Consider the following 18,948-nt stretch of genomic DNA (forward strand, 5'->3'; position numbering starts at 1 on the left):
ACATAGTAGCTGCTTAACAAATACTTCTTGAATGAATGTACATAAAAGGATTCTTTGCATACTCTCTCATTTGACCTCTATTAACTAACCTTATCTTCTTCAACTGTAAATATGAAATGAAAATATCACATATCAGTATCAAATATTTGTTTACTATTTGGCCTTTACTTACCATCACTTGACATTTTGTTTACTAGTAGGCCAATTTTTGTAGTTTGCTTTCCTGAGCACATTTTACAGTATATTTAACATCTTTCTGTTACCACCATTTGAAAAGTGCCCCTAAGTTTTTATTAAAGGAGTCATTATGGATAGAGTGTATTTTACCTATTGTGTTTTCAATAGTCAGCACATATATTTTTTCCCATTTCCTTACTAACACACTTAAAACATTTCAAGGTACTCATCTGTAATTTTTTGGTTCATTGCTTATTTTTTTCTCCATTTCAAAGAACTGTAGATGTTTGAAATTGACTTTTGTGGCATCTAAAATATGAATTTTTTTTCCAAGTCATTAATACCCTTCCTCTAAATTTGCCTGCTATTCTCCAGCTATGACTGGAAAGACCAGACCAACTACAGGTTCTCCTACTTCTCATCTGTATTTTCACATGCTACAGATCATAACGCTATGATCACATTTTTTCCCAAACATTGTAGTAAGATACAGAGTTACAATATACCATATTTTAAATCTTCTTGGTAGGCCATCTTAACTATTCCTTTTATTAGGCAGAACCCTATCAGAATGGCATGACATTCTTCTCTTTTTTAATGACGAGGCCAACACATTACATTTTTAAATAATGATCAAGGAATTTTTTTTATTCATTAAGTTTCAGTATCATTACAGAAAATGTTATGGTACAGAGTTGTTTAACATTATTTTGTCTTTGCTCTTGATTTCCACATGAATGCTGGTAACACTAATATCTGTACAAGATCAGTCTTTGATTTTATTTTTTTGTTCTGTACAATTTTAAATGTATTGGTTAAAAAGGCTGTCAGCACTTAAGGAAGCATTTTTTCTTCAGTTTGTTTGTTCAAATAAAAGGTGTCCAGTTACTGCCCAAGAGTACTGTGCCATGAGGCTATTGGGGTGAGAAACCTCCCTGGATGCTCTGCAGGGGATGGTTCTTGAGGCAAGGCAGAGCCTCCCTCCACCCAGTCAGTCTTCTTTTGGCACTGTGCACATAAACACGAGATACATGAGAAAGAACAAGCAAAAGCTCTCTGTAAAGCAGTTATGAAGCATACTAAGAAGGGAAATCCAAGTATTGCCTACGCTAGTATAAATAAGCAGACAGCCTTGATTTAAGAGCATAAGTAGTTGTATTTTAAAGATGAGAAAAACACAAGTTCTGCAGGCACCTACCGCTGTCTACTAAAAGCTATCGCTATCAGACCTAGCATTGAACACACAAAGCAATTTGCAAGAAAGGAAAAATTTGCCTTGATATAATCAGAATAGAATTGTCTGTTAAGATTTATTTTTAGGTGTTTTTTTCTTTAAAAGATATTTAAATTCATTTGAAATATAGTTCAAGATGTTGACTATACAGATCAACTTTTATCCAAATTGGGAAAACTAGCTGTGCCGTTGCATATTACAGGATACAGTCAATGATATGTGGACATGCATCAAAGCCTTCTCCTGCTGGTGACCATCATAGCCGTCCAATGACCATGACATCCACCACCTCGCCTTTGTGGAGCTCCACATACTGTTCTGTCTTTGGAGGTAGCATCAACAATCCATTGGCACTGCGCATGCTCATCAGACGGCTGCTCATTTGATTACCTAGAAAGAAATACTCTTATTACAGCAGCACAAGCATCATGGCATACACATTTGGCCCTTGTAGACCTTTTCAAAATGTAAACAGACAGAAATGCAGGTCTTCAAGAGGAGAAGGGATGATCAAACTTTCCACCTTTTTCAGGTGGCCATGATACTATATCCTACCACCAGCTCATTCAAACTTTAAAAATGAACATTAGAAATTCTTGCTTGAAAGAGTAAAACCAGGATTTTATAGCATTATGCAAAACGCCAAAGAATTTCTCAATTCAGGCTGAAATGTTATGCGTGTCTGAAAAGGGTGGCTTTATAAAAACCTATTAAAATAATAATGACAATAATGGTAGCAGCTACCATCTCTTTACTAAGTGCCAAAGTACTAGGCACTTTACTTAAACACCTTATTTGATTCTCACAAGACTCAAAAAATTCTTAGGTAACTTGCCTGGGATCCTGCTAACTAGGTTAGTGGCCAATTTGAATGCAGCTCTCTCTGATGGCAAAGCTTATGAACTTGGTCACTGTTAGCTGATGTTGTCACTTAGTCCTACAATTTTTCTGGAGTCATATCAAAAGTTAGGCAAAATATGACTAGGGAAGTTGGAAATAACAGTTTAAAGTCCAGTGGAGGTCACTATAGAACTCTGAATTATCAATTTTGATTTCTCTGCCCTTCAAATTTACCAATAAGTAGGGTATGGTAGAGGCAACAGAGAACCACATTATAAATTGGGCTTTCATCTCACATTTCAAGATGGTATAGCTAGAATCTCCTCCTTTTCCTACAAAGTTATACTCAGAACTTATTGGTTGAACAAACATATCAAATCTTCTGTAATTCCAGATTTATTACAGGATATTAGTCAATGATATGTGGACATTCTAAATGTTTATCTAGAAAATATGGCTCAATAAAATAAGTAAACTTCTAATAGTTATTTTTTAACTTTTGCTATACTGTTTAGGAATAATTTGACTCATCTAACTTTTCAAAAAGGAAAATGTATAATAATTATAAAATCAGTTATAATCAAGGAAGATTATATATAAATTTGTGTTTTAACAGGATAGGTGCCTAGGCATATCTGTAGATGTGAATGACTAACCTGTACTCTGTGCCCAAGGTAGTGGTTCTTGGTGATGCCAAGTTAGTATACACCGATGGTATTCTGGACGAGGATCGAGTTTTACATCACATGATAACTACAGAATAAAGAAGAAAAGAAAACAAACTTGGTCACCTGATCATCTGACAAAACTGCAAGATGGTAGGGGTTGTGCAAAGAATATAGTGGACATGGAGACTATCCTTGGTATTCTGTCGTTGCTATCACTACCACCTTATGTTCTTTTTCTTTTTAAATAACATTCAATTAAAATGTATTTTTTCTTTTGACACAAGGTCTCATTCTGTTACCTAGGCTGGAGTGCAGTGGCACAATCATGGCTCACTGCAGCATTGACATCCTGGGCTCAAGTGACCTTCCTGTCTTGGCCTCCTGAGTAGCTGGGACCACATGCATGTGCCACCACACCTGACTAATTTTTATTTTTTTTGTAGAGATGGCATGTTGCTATGTTGCTCAGACTGGTCTTGAACTCCTGAGCTCAAGCAATCCTCCCATCTGGGCCTCCCAGAGTACTGGATTCATAGGCATTAGCCACCATGCCTGGCCACCTTATATTCTTAATACACGAAGTCCAGGGGTTGGGTTGCTCTGGTGAAAAGAGAAAAGAAGGTTAAGAAGATGGTGTTCAGCTTTGGTTTGTCTGGGGAAGGCTTTATTTCTCCCTTGTTCCTGAAGGATAGCTTTGCTGCATGTAGTATTTCTGGCTGGCATTTTTTTTTTTTTTTTTATCAGCACTTTAAATATATCATTCCCTTCCCTTCTGGCCTGTAAGGTTTCTGCAGATACATCTACTGTTAGTCTAATATGGACTTCCTTGTATGTATGTAATTCTTTGTCTTCACCTTTTGACAAATTGGGAAGGATCTTTTGGGTTGAATATATTTGGAGACCATTGAACTTCCTGGATCTGGATGTCTATATCTCTCAACAGATTTGGGATGTTTTTCAGCTATTATTTCATTAAATAAGTTTCCTATCCTCTTTCCCTTCTCTTCTTCTTCTGGACTCTGATGATAAAAATATTTGTTGATTTAAATTCAGGAAGTACAGAGAACACTACAAGGATATTCCTCGAGAAGAGCAACCCCAAGGCACATAATCGTTCACCAAGATTCACCAAGGTTGAAATAAAGGAAAAAATGTTAAGGGCAGCCAGAGAGAAAGGTCGGGTTACCCACAAAGGGAAGCCCATCAAAATAACAGCAGATCTCTCAGCAGAAACCCTACAAGCCAGAAGAGGGTGGGGGCCAATACTCAACATTCTTAAAGAAAAGAATTTTCAACCCAGAATTTCATATCCAGCCAAACTAAGCTTCATAAGTGAAGAATAAAATCCTTTACAGACAAGCAAATGCTGGGAGATTTGTCACCACCAGGACTGCCTTACAAGAGCTCCTAAAGGAAGCACTGAACATGGAAAGGAGTAACTGGTACCTGTCACTGCAAAAATATACGCCAAATTGTAAAGACCATCAATGCTATGAAGAAACTGCATCAACTAATGGGCAAAATAACCAGCTAGCATCATAATGACAGGATCAAATTCACACATATCAATATTAACCTTAAATATAAAAGGGCTAAATGCCCCAATTAAAAGACATAGACTGGCAAATTGGATAAAGAGTCAAGACTCATCAGTATGCTGTATTCAGGAGACCCACCTCACGTGCAAAAACACAAATAGGCTCAAAATAAAGGGATGGAGGAAGATCTACCAAGCAAATGGAAAGCAAAAACAGCAGGGGTTGCAATCCTATCCTAGTCTCTGATAAAATTGACTTTAAATCAACAAAGATCAAAAGAGACAAAGACAGCCATTACTTAATGGTAAAGGGATCAATTCAACAAGAAGAGCTAATTATTCTAAATATATATGCACCCAATACAGGAGCACCCAGATTCATCAAGCAAGATCTTAGAGACCTACAAAGAGACCTAGACTCCCACACAATAATAATGGGAGACTTTAACACCCCACTGTCAATATTAGACAGATCAACAAGACAGAATATTAACAAGGATATCCAGGACTTGAATTCAGCTTTGGATCAAATGGACCTAATAGATATCTACAGAACTCTCCACCCCAAATCAACAGAATACACATTCTTCTCAGCACCACATTGCACTGATTCTAAAATTGACCACATAATTGGAAGTAAAACACTCCTCAGCAAATGTAAAAGAACAGAAATCACAACAAACTGTCTTTCAGATCACAGTGCAATCAAATTAGAACCCAGGATTAAGAAACTCACTCAAAACTGCACAACTATATGGAAACTGAACAACCTGCTCCTGAATGACTACTGGGTAAATAATGAAATGAAGGCAGAAATAAAGATGTTCTTTGAAACCAATGAGAACAAAGACACAACACACCCGAATCTCTGGAACATGTTTAAAGCAGTGTGTAGAGGGAAATTTATAGCACTAAATGCCCACAAGAGAAAGCAGGAAAGATGTAAAATAGACACCTTGACATCACAGTTAAAAGAACTAGAGAAGCAAGAGGAAACAAATTCAAAAGCTAGCAGAAGACAAGAAATAACTAAGATCAGAACAGAACTGAAGGAGACAGAGACACAAAAAAACCCTTCAAAAAAATCAATGAATCCAGGAGCTGGTTTTTTGAAAAGACCAACAAAATAGATAGACCGTTAGCAAGACTAATAAAGAGGAAAAGACAGAAGAATCAAATAGACGCAAAAAAAAAAAAAATGACAAAGGGGATATCACCACTAATCCCACAGAAATACAACCACCATCAGAGAATACTATAAATACCTCTATGCAAATAAACTATAAAATCTAGAAGAAATGGATAAATTCCTGTACACATACACCCTCCCAAGACTAAACTAGGAAGAAGTAGAATCTCTGAATAGACAAGTAACAGGCTCTGAAATTGAGGCAATAATAAATAGCCTACCAACCAAAAAAGGTCCAGGATCAGATGGATTCACAGCCAAATTCTACCAGAAGTACAAAGAGGAGCTGGTACCATTCCTTCTGAAACTATTCCAAGCAATAGAAAAAGAGGGAATCCTCCCTAACTCATTTCACGAGGAGAGCATCATCCTGATACCAAAGCCTGGCAGAGACACAACAAAAAAAGAGAATTTTAGGCCAATATGCCTGATGAACATCAATGCGAAAATCCTCAGTAAAATACTGGCAAACCGAATCCAGCAGCACATTGAAAAGCTTATCCATCATGATCAAGTTAGCTTCATCCTTGGGATGCAAGGCTGGTTCAACACATGCAAATCAATGAACATAATCCATCACATAAACAGAACCAATGACAAAAGCCACATGATTATCTCAACAGATACAGAAAAGGCCTTTGACAAAACTTAACAGCCCTTCATGCTAAAAAATGTCAATAAACTAGGTATTGATGGAACATATCTCAAAATAATAAGAGCTATTTATTATAAACCCACAGCCAATATCATACTGAATGGGCAAAAACCGGAAGCATTCCCTTTGAAAACTGGTGCAAGACAAGGATGCCCTCTCTCACCTCTCCTATTCAACATAGTATTGGAAGTTCTGATCAGGGCAATCAGGCAAGAGAAAGCAATAAAGGTATTCAAATAGGAAGAGAGGAAGTCAAATTGTCTCTGTTTACAGATGACATGATAGTATATTTAGAAAACCCCATCGTCTCAGCCCAGAATCTCCTTAAGCTGATAAGCAACTTCAGCAAAGTCTCAGGATACAAACTCAATGTGCAAAAATCACAAGCATTCCCATACACCAATAACACACAACCAGAGAGCCAAATCATGAATGAACTCCCATTCACAATTGATACAAATAGAATAAAATACGTAGGAATCCAACTTACAAAGGATGTGAAGGACCTCTGCAAGGAGAACTACAAACCACTGCTCAACAAAATAAAAGACGACACAAACAAATGGAAGAACATTCCATGCTCATGGATAGGAAGAATCAATATCATGAAAATGGCCATACTGCCCAAGGTAATTTATAGATTCAATGCCATCCCCATCAAGCTACCAATGAGTTTCTTCACCGAATTGGAAAAAACTGCTTTAAAGTTCATATGGAACGAAAAAAGAGCCCACATTGCCAAGACAATCCTAAGCCAAAAGAACAAAGCTGGAGGCATCACACTACCTGACTTCAAACTATATTACAAGGCTACAGTAACCAAAACAACATGGTACTGGTACCAAAACAGACATACAGACCAATGGAACAGAACGGAGGCCTCAGAAATAACACCACACATCTACAACCATCTGATCTTTGACAAACCTGACAAAAACAAGCAATGGGGAAAGGATTCCCTATTTATTAAATGGTGCTGGGAAAACTGGCTAGCCATATGTAGAAAGCTGAAACTGGATCCCTTCCTTACACCTTATACAAAAATTAACTCAAGAGTGATTAATTACTTACATGTCAGACCTAAAACCATAAAAACCCTAGAATAAAACCTAGGCAATACCATTCAGGACATAGGCATGGACAAAGACTTCATGACTAAAACACAAAAAGCAATGGCAACAAAAGCCAAAATCGATAAATGGGATCTAATTAAACTAAAGAGCTTCTGCACAGCAAAAGAAACTATCAGCAGTGTGAACAGGCAACCTACAGAATGGGAGAAAATTTTTGCAATCTATCCATCTGACAAAAGGTTAATATCCAGAATCTACAAAGAATTTAAACAAATTTACATGAAAAAAAACAACCCCATCAAAAAGTGGGCAAAGGATATGAACAGACACTTCTCAAAAGAAGACATTTATTACGGCCAACAGACATATGAAGAAATGCTCATCATCACTGGTCATTAGAGAAATGTAAATCAAAACCACAATGAGATACCATCTCATGGCAGTTAGAATGGCGATCATTAAAAAGTCAGAAAACAACAGATGCTGGAGAGAATGTGGAGAAATAGGAACGCTTTTACACTGCTGGTGGGAGTGTAAATTAGTTCAACTATTGTGGAAGACCGTGTGGCGATTCTTCAAGGATCTAGAACTAGAAATACCATTTGACCCAGCAATTCCATCACTGGGTATATACCCAAAGGATTATAAATTATTTTACTATAAAGACACATGCACATGTACGTTTATTGCGGCACCATTCACAATAGCGAAGACTTGGAACCAACCCAAATATCCATCAATAATAGACTGGATAAAGAAAATGGCATATATACACCATGGAATACTATGCAGCCATAAAAGTGGTATGAGTTCATGTCCTTTGCAAGGACATGGATGAAGCTGGAAACCATCATTCTCAGCAAACTAGCACAAGGACAGAAAACCAAATACCACATGTTCTCACTCATAAGTGGGAGTTGAACAATGAGAACACATGAACACAAGGAGGGGAACATCACACACTAGGGCCTGTTGGGGGGTGGGGCGGTGGGGTTCTGGGGGAGAAATAGCATTAGGAGAAGTACATAATATAAATGACAAGTTGATGGGTGCAGGAAACCAACATGGCACATGTATACATATGTAACAAACCCACATGTTGTGCACATGAACCCCAGAACCTAAAGTATAATAAAAAAAATTTGTTGACTTAATGATGGCCCATAAGTCTTATAGGCTTTCTTCATTCTTTTTCATTGTTATTTCCTTTTTTTCCCTTTAGAGTGAGTAATTTCAAATGACCTGTCTTCAAGTTCAGAAAGTCTTTGGCTTGATAAAGTCTGTTGTTGAAGCTCTCTATTGTATTTTTTATTTCATGTATTGAATTCTTCAGCTGTAGGATTTTTTTTTTATGATTCCTATCTCTGTCGAATTTCTCATTTATATCATAAATTGTTTTCCTGATTCTGTTGACTTGTCTCTATATATTTTTTCTTATATCTATTGAGTTTCCTTCAGAGAATTATTTTGCATTTATTTTCTAGCAGGTCATTGATTTTCTTTTCATTTGGGTCTGTTACTAGAGACCCATTATGTGTTCCTTTGGTGTTATCATATCTGCTTGCTTTTTTGTGTTTCTTGTGAGCCTGCATTAATCTGTGCACCTGGTGGAACTATTCTTTCTTCCAGTCTTTCTTGTTTCCATAGAAAAAGACTTTCATTTGCAGTTGGGTTTTAGTGTGCCAGTTGGGAAGGGTGTGGTGACTTTTTCAATAGGTATAGTGGTATAGCTTCCATGCAGCATCTTCAGGTGCATTCACGGCGAGCAGTAACTGTGGGTGCCTCAGTTACCTAGTCCATGGAAGTTTGTGGAAGTGGTGGTGGTGGTGGCATAGGTTGCTAATATTCAGTGTTAAGGGCTTTTAGTGTCTTCCTTATTCTTATTTTCTCCACAATGGGAAGATATAGCCTAGGGAGATCCCTCTTTGTGTCAAATCTGACATGGCCTACCAGAAGGCCTACTGGAGCACTGGGTTCCTGGTACAGGTGCTTAGAGTGGATGTGGGGCCAGGGTCCTAGGTTCAGGGTCTTGTGAACCTATTGTGGCACCTGGGTCTGGGGGTGCTTGCTTTCTTTCTCTGGTAGGTTTGGGTGTAGGTTGTCCACAGAGCCAGGGTCTGTGACTTTGGGTACCCCTTAGCAGTTTGGGTTCAGGTGGCTGAGTTGTAGCTATGATTCTGTCCCTGGGGGGCAGGGCACAGTTGCCCCTGGACAGTTTGGCCTAGGGAGCAGGCTATCGTTGCTATCTAGGAACCTGAGCCAATAGGGCTTAGTGGTAACCTAGGTCCCAGGGGATAAGGCGGTGTGTAGTAGTGACCCTAGACCCTGTGCTGGTGGGGCTTGGTAGAATCCCAGACTTTGTGCAGCCAGGTGCAGCAGCAGTAAGTAATCCAGACTAGTGGGGCACAGCTCTCATTTGGGCCCTGGGGTGGGGGCAGTAAACAGCATAGCAATGACTGTACTTGCTAGGAAGAGGTGTTTCTCAGCTGCTCAGACACTAGGGGGCTAGTCTAGCTTCAGGAAAGGAGAGTAGGAAGTTGTTTGACCTGTAGGATGAGGTGTCTCAGCTCAGCCACTGCTCCGTTTCCCTGGGTTGTGGGTACTACCTCGGCATAGTTCCAGATGCTCAGCTGCTCAGTTCAGCCAGGGCACCAGTTTCCTGGGGGTGATGTGCTGCTTCAGCTCAGGCCTTGGGGACATGACTATACTGGGTGGCTCTGGCACCTTTTCTCTGGGATAGACGGTGCTGCTTTAGCTTAGGTACTAGACTGCATGATTACTTTGGGCAGCAAAAGCACCATTTCCTGGGATGCTGGGTGCTGCTTCAACTTAGGCTAGTATACGACTGAACTTAGGGAGGCATGATTGCTCTGAGCAGCCAAGATACTGTTTTCCTAGGAGGCAGTATATGGCTTTAGCTCTGGCTGAGGGGGATGTGAGGGGTGCTAGGTGGAGTAGCTCCACCTCTATTTGGCTCCACTGGGAAAGTTGTAACAGCTGCTTGCATCTCAGCCTGTGGATGTCAGGCCGCAGTGTTGGGGTAGCACTGGGGATGAAGGGGTATTGTGACTACTTGCTCCCAGAGCAAGAAAACTCTAGCCACAGTTCCAATTCCAACATGGTGTAAGTGCAGTAGTTGCACAGGCCACATAGGTTGGAGCTCAGCATTGGCTCCTTTACTTGGGGGAACATAGCTCTGTGGACTCCAGGAAGTTCCTTCAGCTGGGCTTCATGCTTGTGAGGACCGCAGGGTATCCCCCTGTCAGGTCTGTAGGTGTCCAAAGTGTTGATGGGGGTTGCTGGGATTCTCTGCTTAACTCCTTGCTAAGGGAGTTCTTCCTGGTTCCCAGCTGATCCAGCTGGCGGAGGTGATGGTGGAGGCCTGGTGTTTCCTTCTGTTCTCTATGTGACCATCCTGAGTTTCTGTGCTCACCAGGGTTTCTGTTACTCCACTGATACACTCTGTTGCTCTTCTTCAGTTTTTTCCATTAAGTTATTTATTCATTGTTCTGGCTGTGTTTGTGAGGGGGATGGGCATGAGGGACTTATAGTTGGCTATCTTCTAGAACATGCTTTCCCCCTTTCCTGTCTCTTAATCACTGCCTAAGTTGTTAATATTAATGGAAGTTACTCCAGGTATGTTTCTAGCAAAGAAAGTTGATAACAAGGGCGGTATAGAGTGCTTTAATGGGATATTAAGGAAACACATGATAGAATGTCCTTGCATGGAAACACGGGGTCAGTAATCCTATTTGATGAATTGCTAGGATTGTGTTCCTTCCTTTTTTTGTTTTTTTACCAGATGCTTTGGAAGTGTTTCTTATTGTGTACTGAAAATGAGAAGATTTTTACCTCCAACCTAAGTGACCAAGGAAATAAGGGAAATGTTTGTTCTAAACCGATGCTCTTCTGAATGCTTTGATATAAAAGGATGAGATTTTATTTTTGTTAATTTTTTTACATTTTATTTTTGTTCCTTTTTTTAGAGGCAGGGTGTTGCTATGTTGCCCAGGCTGGTCTCAAACACTTGGCCTCATGCAACCCTCCTGCCTGAGCCTCCTGAGTAGCAGGGATTACAGGCGAGTGCCACTGTGCCTAGCAAGGATGACATTTTCTGCACTGACACATAGAATGGCCACATCAGAGTCCAACAGTATGATTTACCAACAGCAGCCTTTAACACTGACTCCCACTTCCTGAAAGCAGCAAGCAATGGTAAAGGCAATGGCTGTGGCATCTATTCTGAAGAACAGTAATAAGTGGTGTGGGTAAGCTGCATCTTTTATGGTCAGAAAAGAGAGATAAGACCATGTTTCAAGGAAGTATATGTTTATGTTTTAAAGTGTCTGTTATGTCAATACTGATGTGGGGGTGATTTGGAAAGCTAAGAAACAAAAGAAACAAATAGCCCAGCATACTGATGACCCATACTGGCAGTCCCAATGACACTGCTGTGAGAGAAAGGCAGTTGACTGATTTTTTGACCACTTCTCAATATCCTTTGCTGACAGGAAATGGGCACCATTAGGAACAACATATCAAGTATCAGTCTGATTATAGAGTACCATCTCATCTTTGTTGTCAGAACAGATGGTTGCCACAATGTCTGTTTTAAAGAAGAGATAGTGGATGTTACAATAAGAAATAAATGAAAGGATTCATAAGAGATCTGCAAAGTCAAAGGGAAGCCTTCTTTCTCTCTCTCTTATAATAATGTGAATTTTTATTTCCTTAATTAAGTAAATATGAAGATAGTAAATTCAGTATTACTGGTTTGACTGTCTAAATCTAAGCTTTATGACTCTGACTTCTGACTTGATCAGAATACTTTTTGTTCATGGATGGTTTTTCTTTCTTTTTCCACTTAATTTCACATTTGATTACCACGGTGATTATTGAAAAAAAATCTAGTTAAATTTTTCATGTAATTTTAAGGAGACTGTTTCATATCCTAGTCCACAAAGTTCTTAGCATTTAAACAGTCAATGTTCAGACTATTGAAAGCCTAGATTTTCTTAAGGTTTTTATCCTATGTATTCTCAGAGGAAAAGTTTTTTAACATTTTATGTTTTTATTTTTATTTTGAGATGAAGTTTTGCTCTTGTTTCCCAGGCTGGAGTGCAATGGCACAATCCTGGCTCACTGCAACCTCTACCTCCCGGGTTCAAGCGATTCTCCTGCCTCAGCCTCCTGAATAGCCGGGATTACAGGCACCCACTACCACGCCCAGCTAATTTTTTCTACTTTTAGTAGAGACGGGGTTTCACCATGTTGGCCAGGCTGGTCTCAAACTCCTGACTTCAGGTGATCCACCTGCTTTGGCCTCCCAAAGTGCTGGGATTACAGGCGCGAGCCATTGAGACTGGCCTAATATTTTATCTGTTATGTTTTTTGTTCTTTCTGTCAACTAATCATGGCATTCTGCCATATTTGAATTTACTTTGGAACTCTTGGAAAGTAATGGTTTGGTACTGTAGTTTATATTGCTAAGAACATTATTCATCAGTCACACAGAAAGTGTATAACATAATTAGTTGAGTAGTAGTAAATCACATTGAAGTTAGTGTTGGTGGAGAAGGAGACCGAATTTCCAAGTGACTTTTACCATGGCATATTTCTCAGCCTTAGCAGTTCTCTTCCAAACAATATGGTTATCCTTTCCCTGCTGAATTACCAGGATCTCTTTCCAGTCCTTTGAATTCTTCTGAATTGTTTAAAATTTATTGTTGAAGTCACCGAAAAAGTGAGCAGGTTAATTGCTGTCCCTGTGAGTTTGCGTGGGGAAAAGAAAATTCTCCCTTGTTCCAGACAGGTCTAGTGTTAGGGTAGAGCCAGATATATCCTATTAACTGTGTTGTCCTTAAGCATCACTCAAGTTTTTAAGCCGTGCTCTCTGGACTCATATATGGACTTCTATCTGGAGAAAATGATTCACTTTAGAAGTCATGAAGGAAGAGAATAAAAGGGATCCTTTCCCCTACACTTTCTAGTACACAGGGGAGAATATAATCACATTTTCCATCAAAACAAATAGAAAACTCTAGATGTTTATTTTGGACAATTAGGAAATCATATTGCTGTTACCAGGCTTCCATTTTGGTTTCTGGTCATTAGAAAGCATTACCCTTGCTTTGATGATGGTTGGCCGAGGATCCAAGATGCCCTGCATTTTCCTCAGTGCAGGCACAACAAAGAGATTGCAGGTGACGACAGCCGATACAGGGTTCCCTGAAAGTCAACCAAGCAGTTATTAATAATACACTGTGTAACAATTTGCCAAATAGTTATATCTATCTATATCTTTGGGTATCAGAATGTGACAGAAGTGACTAGCCACGATTTTGCCTCTTCTGAATCACCTTGAATCCAACCAGAACAGAGGTATAGTCAACTAAATGCCACAGGGGGTATAAACATTTGCATCTTTCAGTAAAATGGAGAATTCTGCTGCCCAGAAGCTGTTTAACACCATTTGTTTCTGCTTTCCTGAGCCAGTTGAAAGCCATTACTAATCTTATTATCAAGATTACTCATTACTAATCTTGTTTTAAAGCCGTTTACAAGTTTTATATATCTATTTGCTATTTTTTAAGCATTTAAAAATTACTATAGTATTACAAGCTTGGTACCCAAACTGAGAAAATATAAACATAAGGAAACTTATTTATAACCTTCTCTACCTAGATATTCCTTTAATTATAAAAACAAACAAACAGACAAACAAATGATTTAAGATGTGTCTTAAGGACCTGAAGATGAATACTGTTATGGATTGAATTCATATGATAAAGCTATAACTCCAATATGATTGACTGTATTTGGAGATAGGGCCTTTAAGGAGGTAATTAAGGTAAATGAGGTCATAAAGGTGTGGTTGTAATCCAATAGGACTGATGTCCTTACAAAAAGAGGAAGAGACACCAGGAGTCTATACACATACAGGAAAGATCATGTGAAGACACAGTGAAAAGGTTGCTGTCTACAAGCCAGGAAAAGAAGCCTCACCAGAAGCCAACCTTGCTGGCACCTTGATTTTGGACTTCCAGCCTCCAGAACTGTAATAAAATACATTTCTGTTGTTTAAGCTACCCAGTCTGGGCCAGGCGCAGTGGCTCATGCCTGTAATCTCAGCACTTTGGGAGGCCACGGCGGCTGGATGACAAGGTCAGGAGATCGAGACCATCCTGGCTAACACTGTGAAACCCCGTTTCCAATAAAAATACAAAAAATTAGCCGGGCGTGGTGGCGGGCACCTATAGTTCCAGCTACTCGGGAGGCTGAGGCAGGAGAATGGCGTGAACCTGGGAGGTGGAGCTTGCAGTAAGCTGAGATCGCGCCACTGCACTCCAGCCTGGGCGACAGAGCGAGACTCTGCCTCAAAAAAAAAGCTACCCAGTCTGTGGTATTCTGTCATGGCAGCCTGAGCAGACTAATACAAATACCAAATTCTTTTAAAGTTATGAGAAGAATTTGAGGAACTCTACTATATTTCTCCAAGAAGAAATCTAGGTGTGTCATACACTACAAAGGAGGAAGGGTGGGCTGTGAAGAAGCAAACAACCACCTGGGCTGTAAATAACAGATTTGATTTCTTGTGTGGCATTATTATCTAACCAAGCTGTGAGATCCTGGCAAGTTTCAAAGTTTTTTGAGTCTGACTTTACTCATCAATGAAATGAAAGGTTTGGACTACATGATTCTCAACATCTCTTCTGGTTCTAGAATTACAATTTTTTAAATACTTTTATACAGTTCTATGTAAGTATGAATGTATCACCTGGAGTGGGGAATGTGCTACTAGATTTTTAGGTTCCCTTGGCCTGGCTAAACACTGCTTATTGCATCATTTTTAAAATACTTTTATACAGTTCTATGTAAGTATGAATGTATCACCTGGAGTGGGGAATGTGCTACTAGATTTTTAGGTTCCCTTGGTCTGGCTAAACACTGCTTATTGCATCATCAAGTCAAAAGGCAATAGTCAGTTTAGCCTATTATTAGCTATAATCATACCTCCAATTCTCTTCTACCTACAAAAGTGCTTAAGAATAGATTTTTTAAGGTGCAAAAAGTGACAAGTGATTCTAATAATTTCAATGGAAAAATGAGTTGTCCACAGAACAGCAGACTTTTAAAAAGATTCAATTACTTTTCCTTGCCTCAAAATACAAGCAGATGAAATATTTTTTCTGGAAAAGCAAAACAAAAACTCAAACAAATAAAAAAGCCATTGTTCATCAAGGATTATAAAATCCTTATTATACTACTACTTTATAACATTACTGTATAAAAAATGAAGTGCTCCAATTATTTTAGAGGTGGGGTCTTGCTATGTATGAAAAAGGATTGGAAGGACTGATATAAAAAACTTGTAATAGTGGTTTATCTATATGTGTGTGTTGGGGGATTATGGTTCACACTTTTTTATGCTTATCTGTATTTTCTGATTTTTACAACAGTGAGCATCACTCTAGCAACGTTAAAAATGTCAAATCAAGTAAATATACAAAACTTTGATTTAAAACTTGTCAAGATTAGGGATGGCTTTAAATGCATGGCCTGCAAGAAAGCAGAGATACAGTTTTGAAATGGAAAATCCTTGTAAAGCTGTGCATGGTGGCTCATGCCTGTAATCCCAAAACTTTGGGAGGCTGAGGCAGGTGGATGGCTTGAGCTCAGAAGTGGAGACCAGCCTGGGCGACAAGGTGAAACCCCGTCTCTACAAAAAATACAAAAATTAGCCAGGGGTGATAGCAAGCGCCTATAGTCCCAGCTACCTGGGAGGCTGAGGTGGGAGAATGGCTTGAGCCTAGGAGGCAGAGGTTGTAGTGAGCTGAGATCACGCTGCTGCACTCTAGCCTGGGCGACAGAGCCAGACCTTGTCTCAAAAAATCCCGCAAAAAACAAACAAACAAACAAACAACAACAACAACAACAAAAACATCAAAAGAGGCAAGAAAATCCTTGTAAACGGAACCACTTTGCACATTCTATAATCTGAACACGTGAGTTTCCACTGCCCTCTGTTGGTTCACTCAGGCTGAGCAGATAAGGTTTCAAATTAAAAGTAGGAATTTGAAAATAGGTTTTAATTTTATAACATCTTTGGCATAATGGTGAAATAGGCTCCCACAGTAACATTCTTTGTTATAATATCACTGATGGTCTGTAGGTTAAGTCATATCTTCTGTAGACAAAAGAGGCTCTTCCAGGCCAAATGAAGCTAGGAAAAGGAGCACATTTCTTTATACAATGGCTATCAGAGCATTCAAGGAATTATGAAAGGTCCTAAGGAGTTTCATGTTACAGATACATTCTGAGGACTATTTTACTTAAATGTCCTCTCTCTGAAAATTTTCTATATGATAGAAATCTAATCTCTTTAATGCTTATAGATAGGGGCTTAAAATGTTTTTAAAGTTTAACATTTTTCTGCCTGCTTCCATTTCTTTACATTTCCATTTTGAGATTCACTTGACATAAAAAACAAATAAATATCCCAAAGTCATGAGATTTGTAAATCTCAAAGAAATAAGTTATTTTCTAAAAAAATCTGTGCCAAAAAATAGAGAACTGAACAGAATGATCAGAGGATAATTTTAAAGTTAAAAAAAAATAGATGCATAAAACTTTTAGACTGTTTTAAAATTTATCAAGATTCATCATGACTTTAAATATATAACCCCAAATCACTAAAAATTTGAATTTGAAAATCCTTGTGAACTGAATCCACTTTGCTCTTTCTATAATCTGAACATGTAAGTTTCTGCTCACATTGGGGCAAGCGTGGGAATGGGGAAGTTGTAGACTGATGATGAGTGGGATTTGGCTGAGAAGCACTAGTACCAGTAGTAGCCTGACCTTTCCTCTTTCCCCTCCCCTTAACCAGCCCAAATCTGGCAGGGACCAGAGGCAGCTTTGTATTTTCTGATTTGGTATTTGCATGGGTCACTCAAGGCACTTTGGCCTCTAAAGCACAATACTTCTGGTTATGAGAGGTATTAGGCTGCTAACTTCGACCAGTTTCCTACAACGAAAAAGCAGGTGTCCCAGAAAGATCCAGTGACAGCTAACACTTGATTATCATCTCAGGATTTGGAATGTGCTTTGATATATATTATCTAATCTGATTTTACACCACCCTATGAAGTAGATATTAGTCTTATTTTACAGGTGAAGAAACTTCCTAGAGAGGTTAAGTGATTGGTCGTTTAGAAAAGCTGAGACTTGAACCCAGGTCTTTCAGATTTCAAACTAGGTGGTCTAATAGGGTACTGGTCACAAGAGAAGTCCAAAAAATTTTGGATATTTTTCCAGAAAAAGCAAACGAAACAATTTTTTATTCTTACCAGGTAGTGCAAAGATTATTTTTCTTACACCATCAATATCCAAAGTTGCAAATGTTGTTGGCAAGCTAGAAGAAAAAGTCACTTGTTAGTGATTGCTAAGCAATATGATGAATACATTAAGTACTCCAGTGTTTTTGTAATCCATACACTTATCATATAGAAAACACTTTTCTGTTGACTCGCCTTTACATCTTTATACTCTGAAGTATTCCATACACACTTAAATAAATTTGTTTTTAGTATTTCCTGTTTTCAAGTAACCACACTTTCTGGTTTACAAACAATTACTTACTTTTTTTTTTTTTTTCTTGCCAGTGCCATAGAAATGGACTCCAAATCTTGGAGTTTCCAAGTTTTCCCACCCCTCTAGTTAATAATGTTTATACTACTTTTGCTGGCAATTTACAATAATCATTCCTAAAAGCAGAAGACTGGTCGGGCGTGGTGGCTCACACCTGTAATCCCAACACTTTGGGAGGCTGAGGCGGGTGGATCACTTGAGGTCAGGAGTTTGAGACGAGCTTGGCCAACATGGTGAAACCCCATCTCCACTAAAAATACAAAAATTAGCCAGTCATAGTGGTGTGTACCTGTAATCCCAGCTACTCGGGAGGCTGAGGCAGGAGAATCGCTTGAACCTGGGAGGCAGAGGTTGCAGTGAGCTGAGATGGCCACTGCATGCCAGCCTGGGCGACAGAGCGAGACTCCATCTCAAAAAAAAAAAGCAGAAGACCAGAAGACTACCTGATAATATGTCTATCAGATAGTTGCCTATTGCTCAAAATGAGTATTTTTTAACCTTTTTCTTTCAATTGTGCTTCTTCTGTATTAGCCTTTTAAAACTATCCTTAGCATAGACATAAACACTTCCCTATTATCAAGACATTATTTTTGAAATATCAAAATAAAATATCATGACTAGAACAAAATTAATAGTAATTTTTTTTTGGAGATGGAGTTTCACTGGAGTGAAATGGCACGATCTCGGCTCACTGCAACCTCCGCCTCCCAGGTTCAAGTGATTCTCCTGCCTCAGCCTCCTGAGCAGCTGGGATCATAGGCATGTGCCACCATCTTGCCCAGCTAATTTTATCTTTTTAGTGGAGATGAGGTTTCTCCATGTTGGTCAGGCTGGTCTTGAACCCCTGATCTCAGGTGATCCACCCACCTCGGCCTCCCAAAGTGCTGGGATTACAGGTGTGAGCCACTGCGCCCGGCCAAAATTA

The 18,948-nt window shown here is 39.0% G+C and overlaps 1 protein-coding gene across 1 annotated transcript in view; it reads right to left on the bottom strand.

Annotated features, from left to right (window-relative positions):
• Positions 1-791: 791 nt before the first annotated feature.
• The window catches only part of GPHN (gephyrin), a 728,696-nt gene continuing 710,539 nt past the window's right edge, over positions 792-18,948 (bottom strand). The window contains exons 20-23 of the mRNA XM_026456013.2: positions 17,723-17,787; positions 13,498-13,601; positions 2,908-3,004; positions 792-1,801 (exon numbers count right to left, since the gene is read on the bottom strand). Coding sequence (XP_026311798.1) covers positions 1,668-1,801; positions 2,908-3,004; positions 13,498-13,601; positions 17,723-17,787 — 400 coding nt within the window. The 3' untranslated portion in view covers positions 792-1,667. The remainder of the gene's footprint in view (positions 1,802-2,907; positions 3,005-13,497; positions 13,602-17,722; positions 17,788-18,948) is intronic.

The sequence above is a fragment of the Piliocolobus tephrosceles genome, chromosome 6 (assembly GCF_002776525.5).
Source record: "Piliocolobus tephrosceles isolate RC106 chromosome 6, ASM277652v3, whole genome shotgun sequence".
NCBI lineage: Eukaryota > Metazoa > Chordata > Mammalia > Primates > Cercopithecidae > Piliocolobus > Piliocolobus tephrosceles.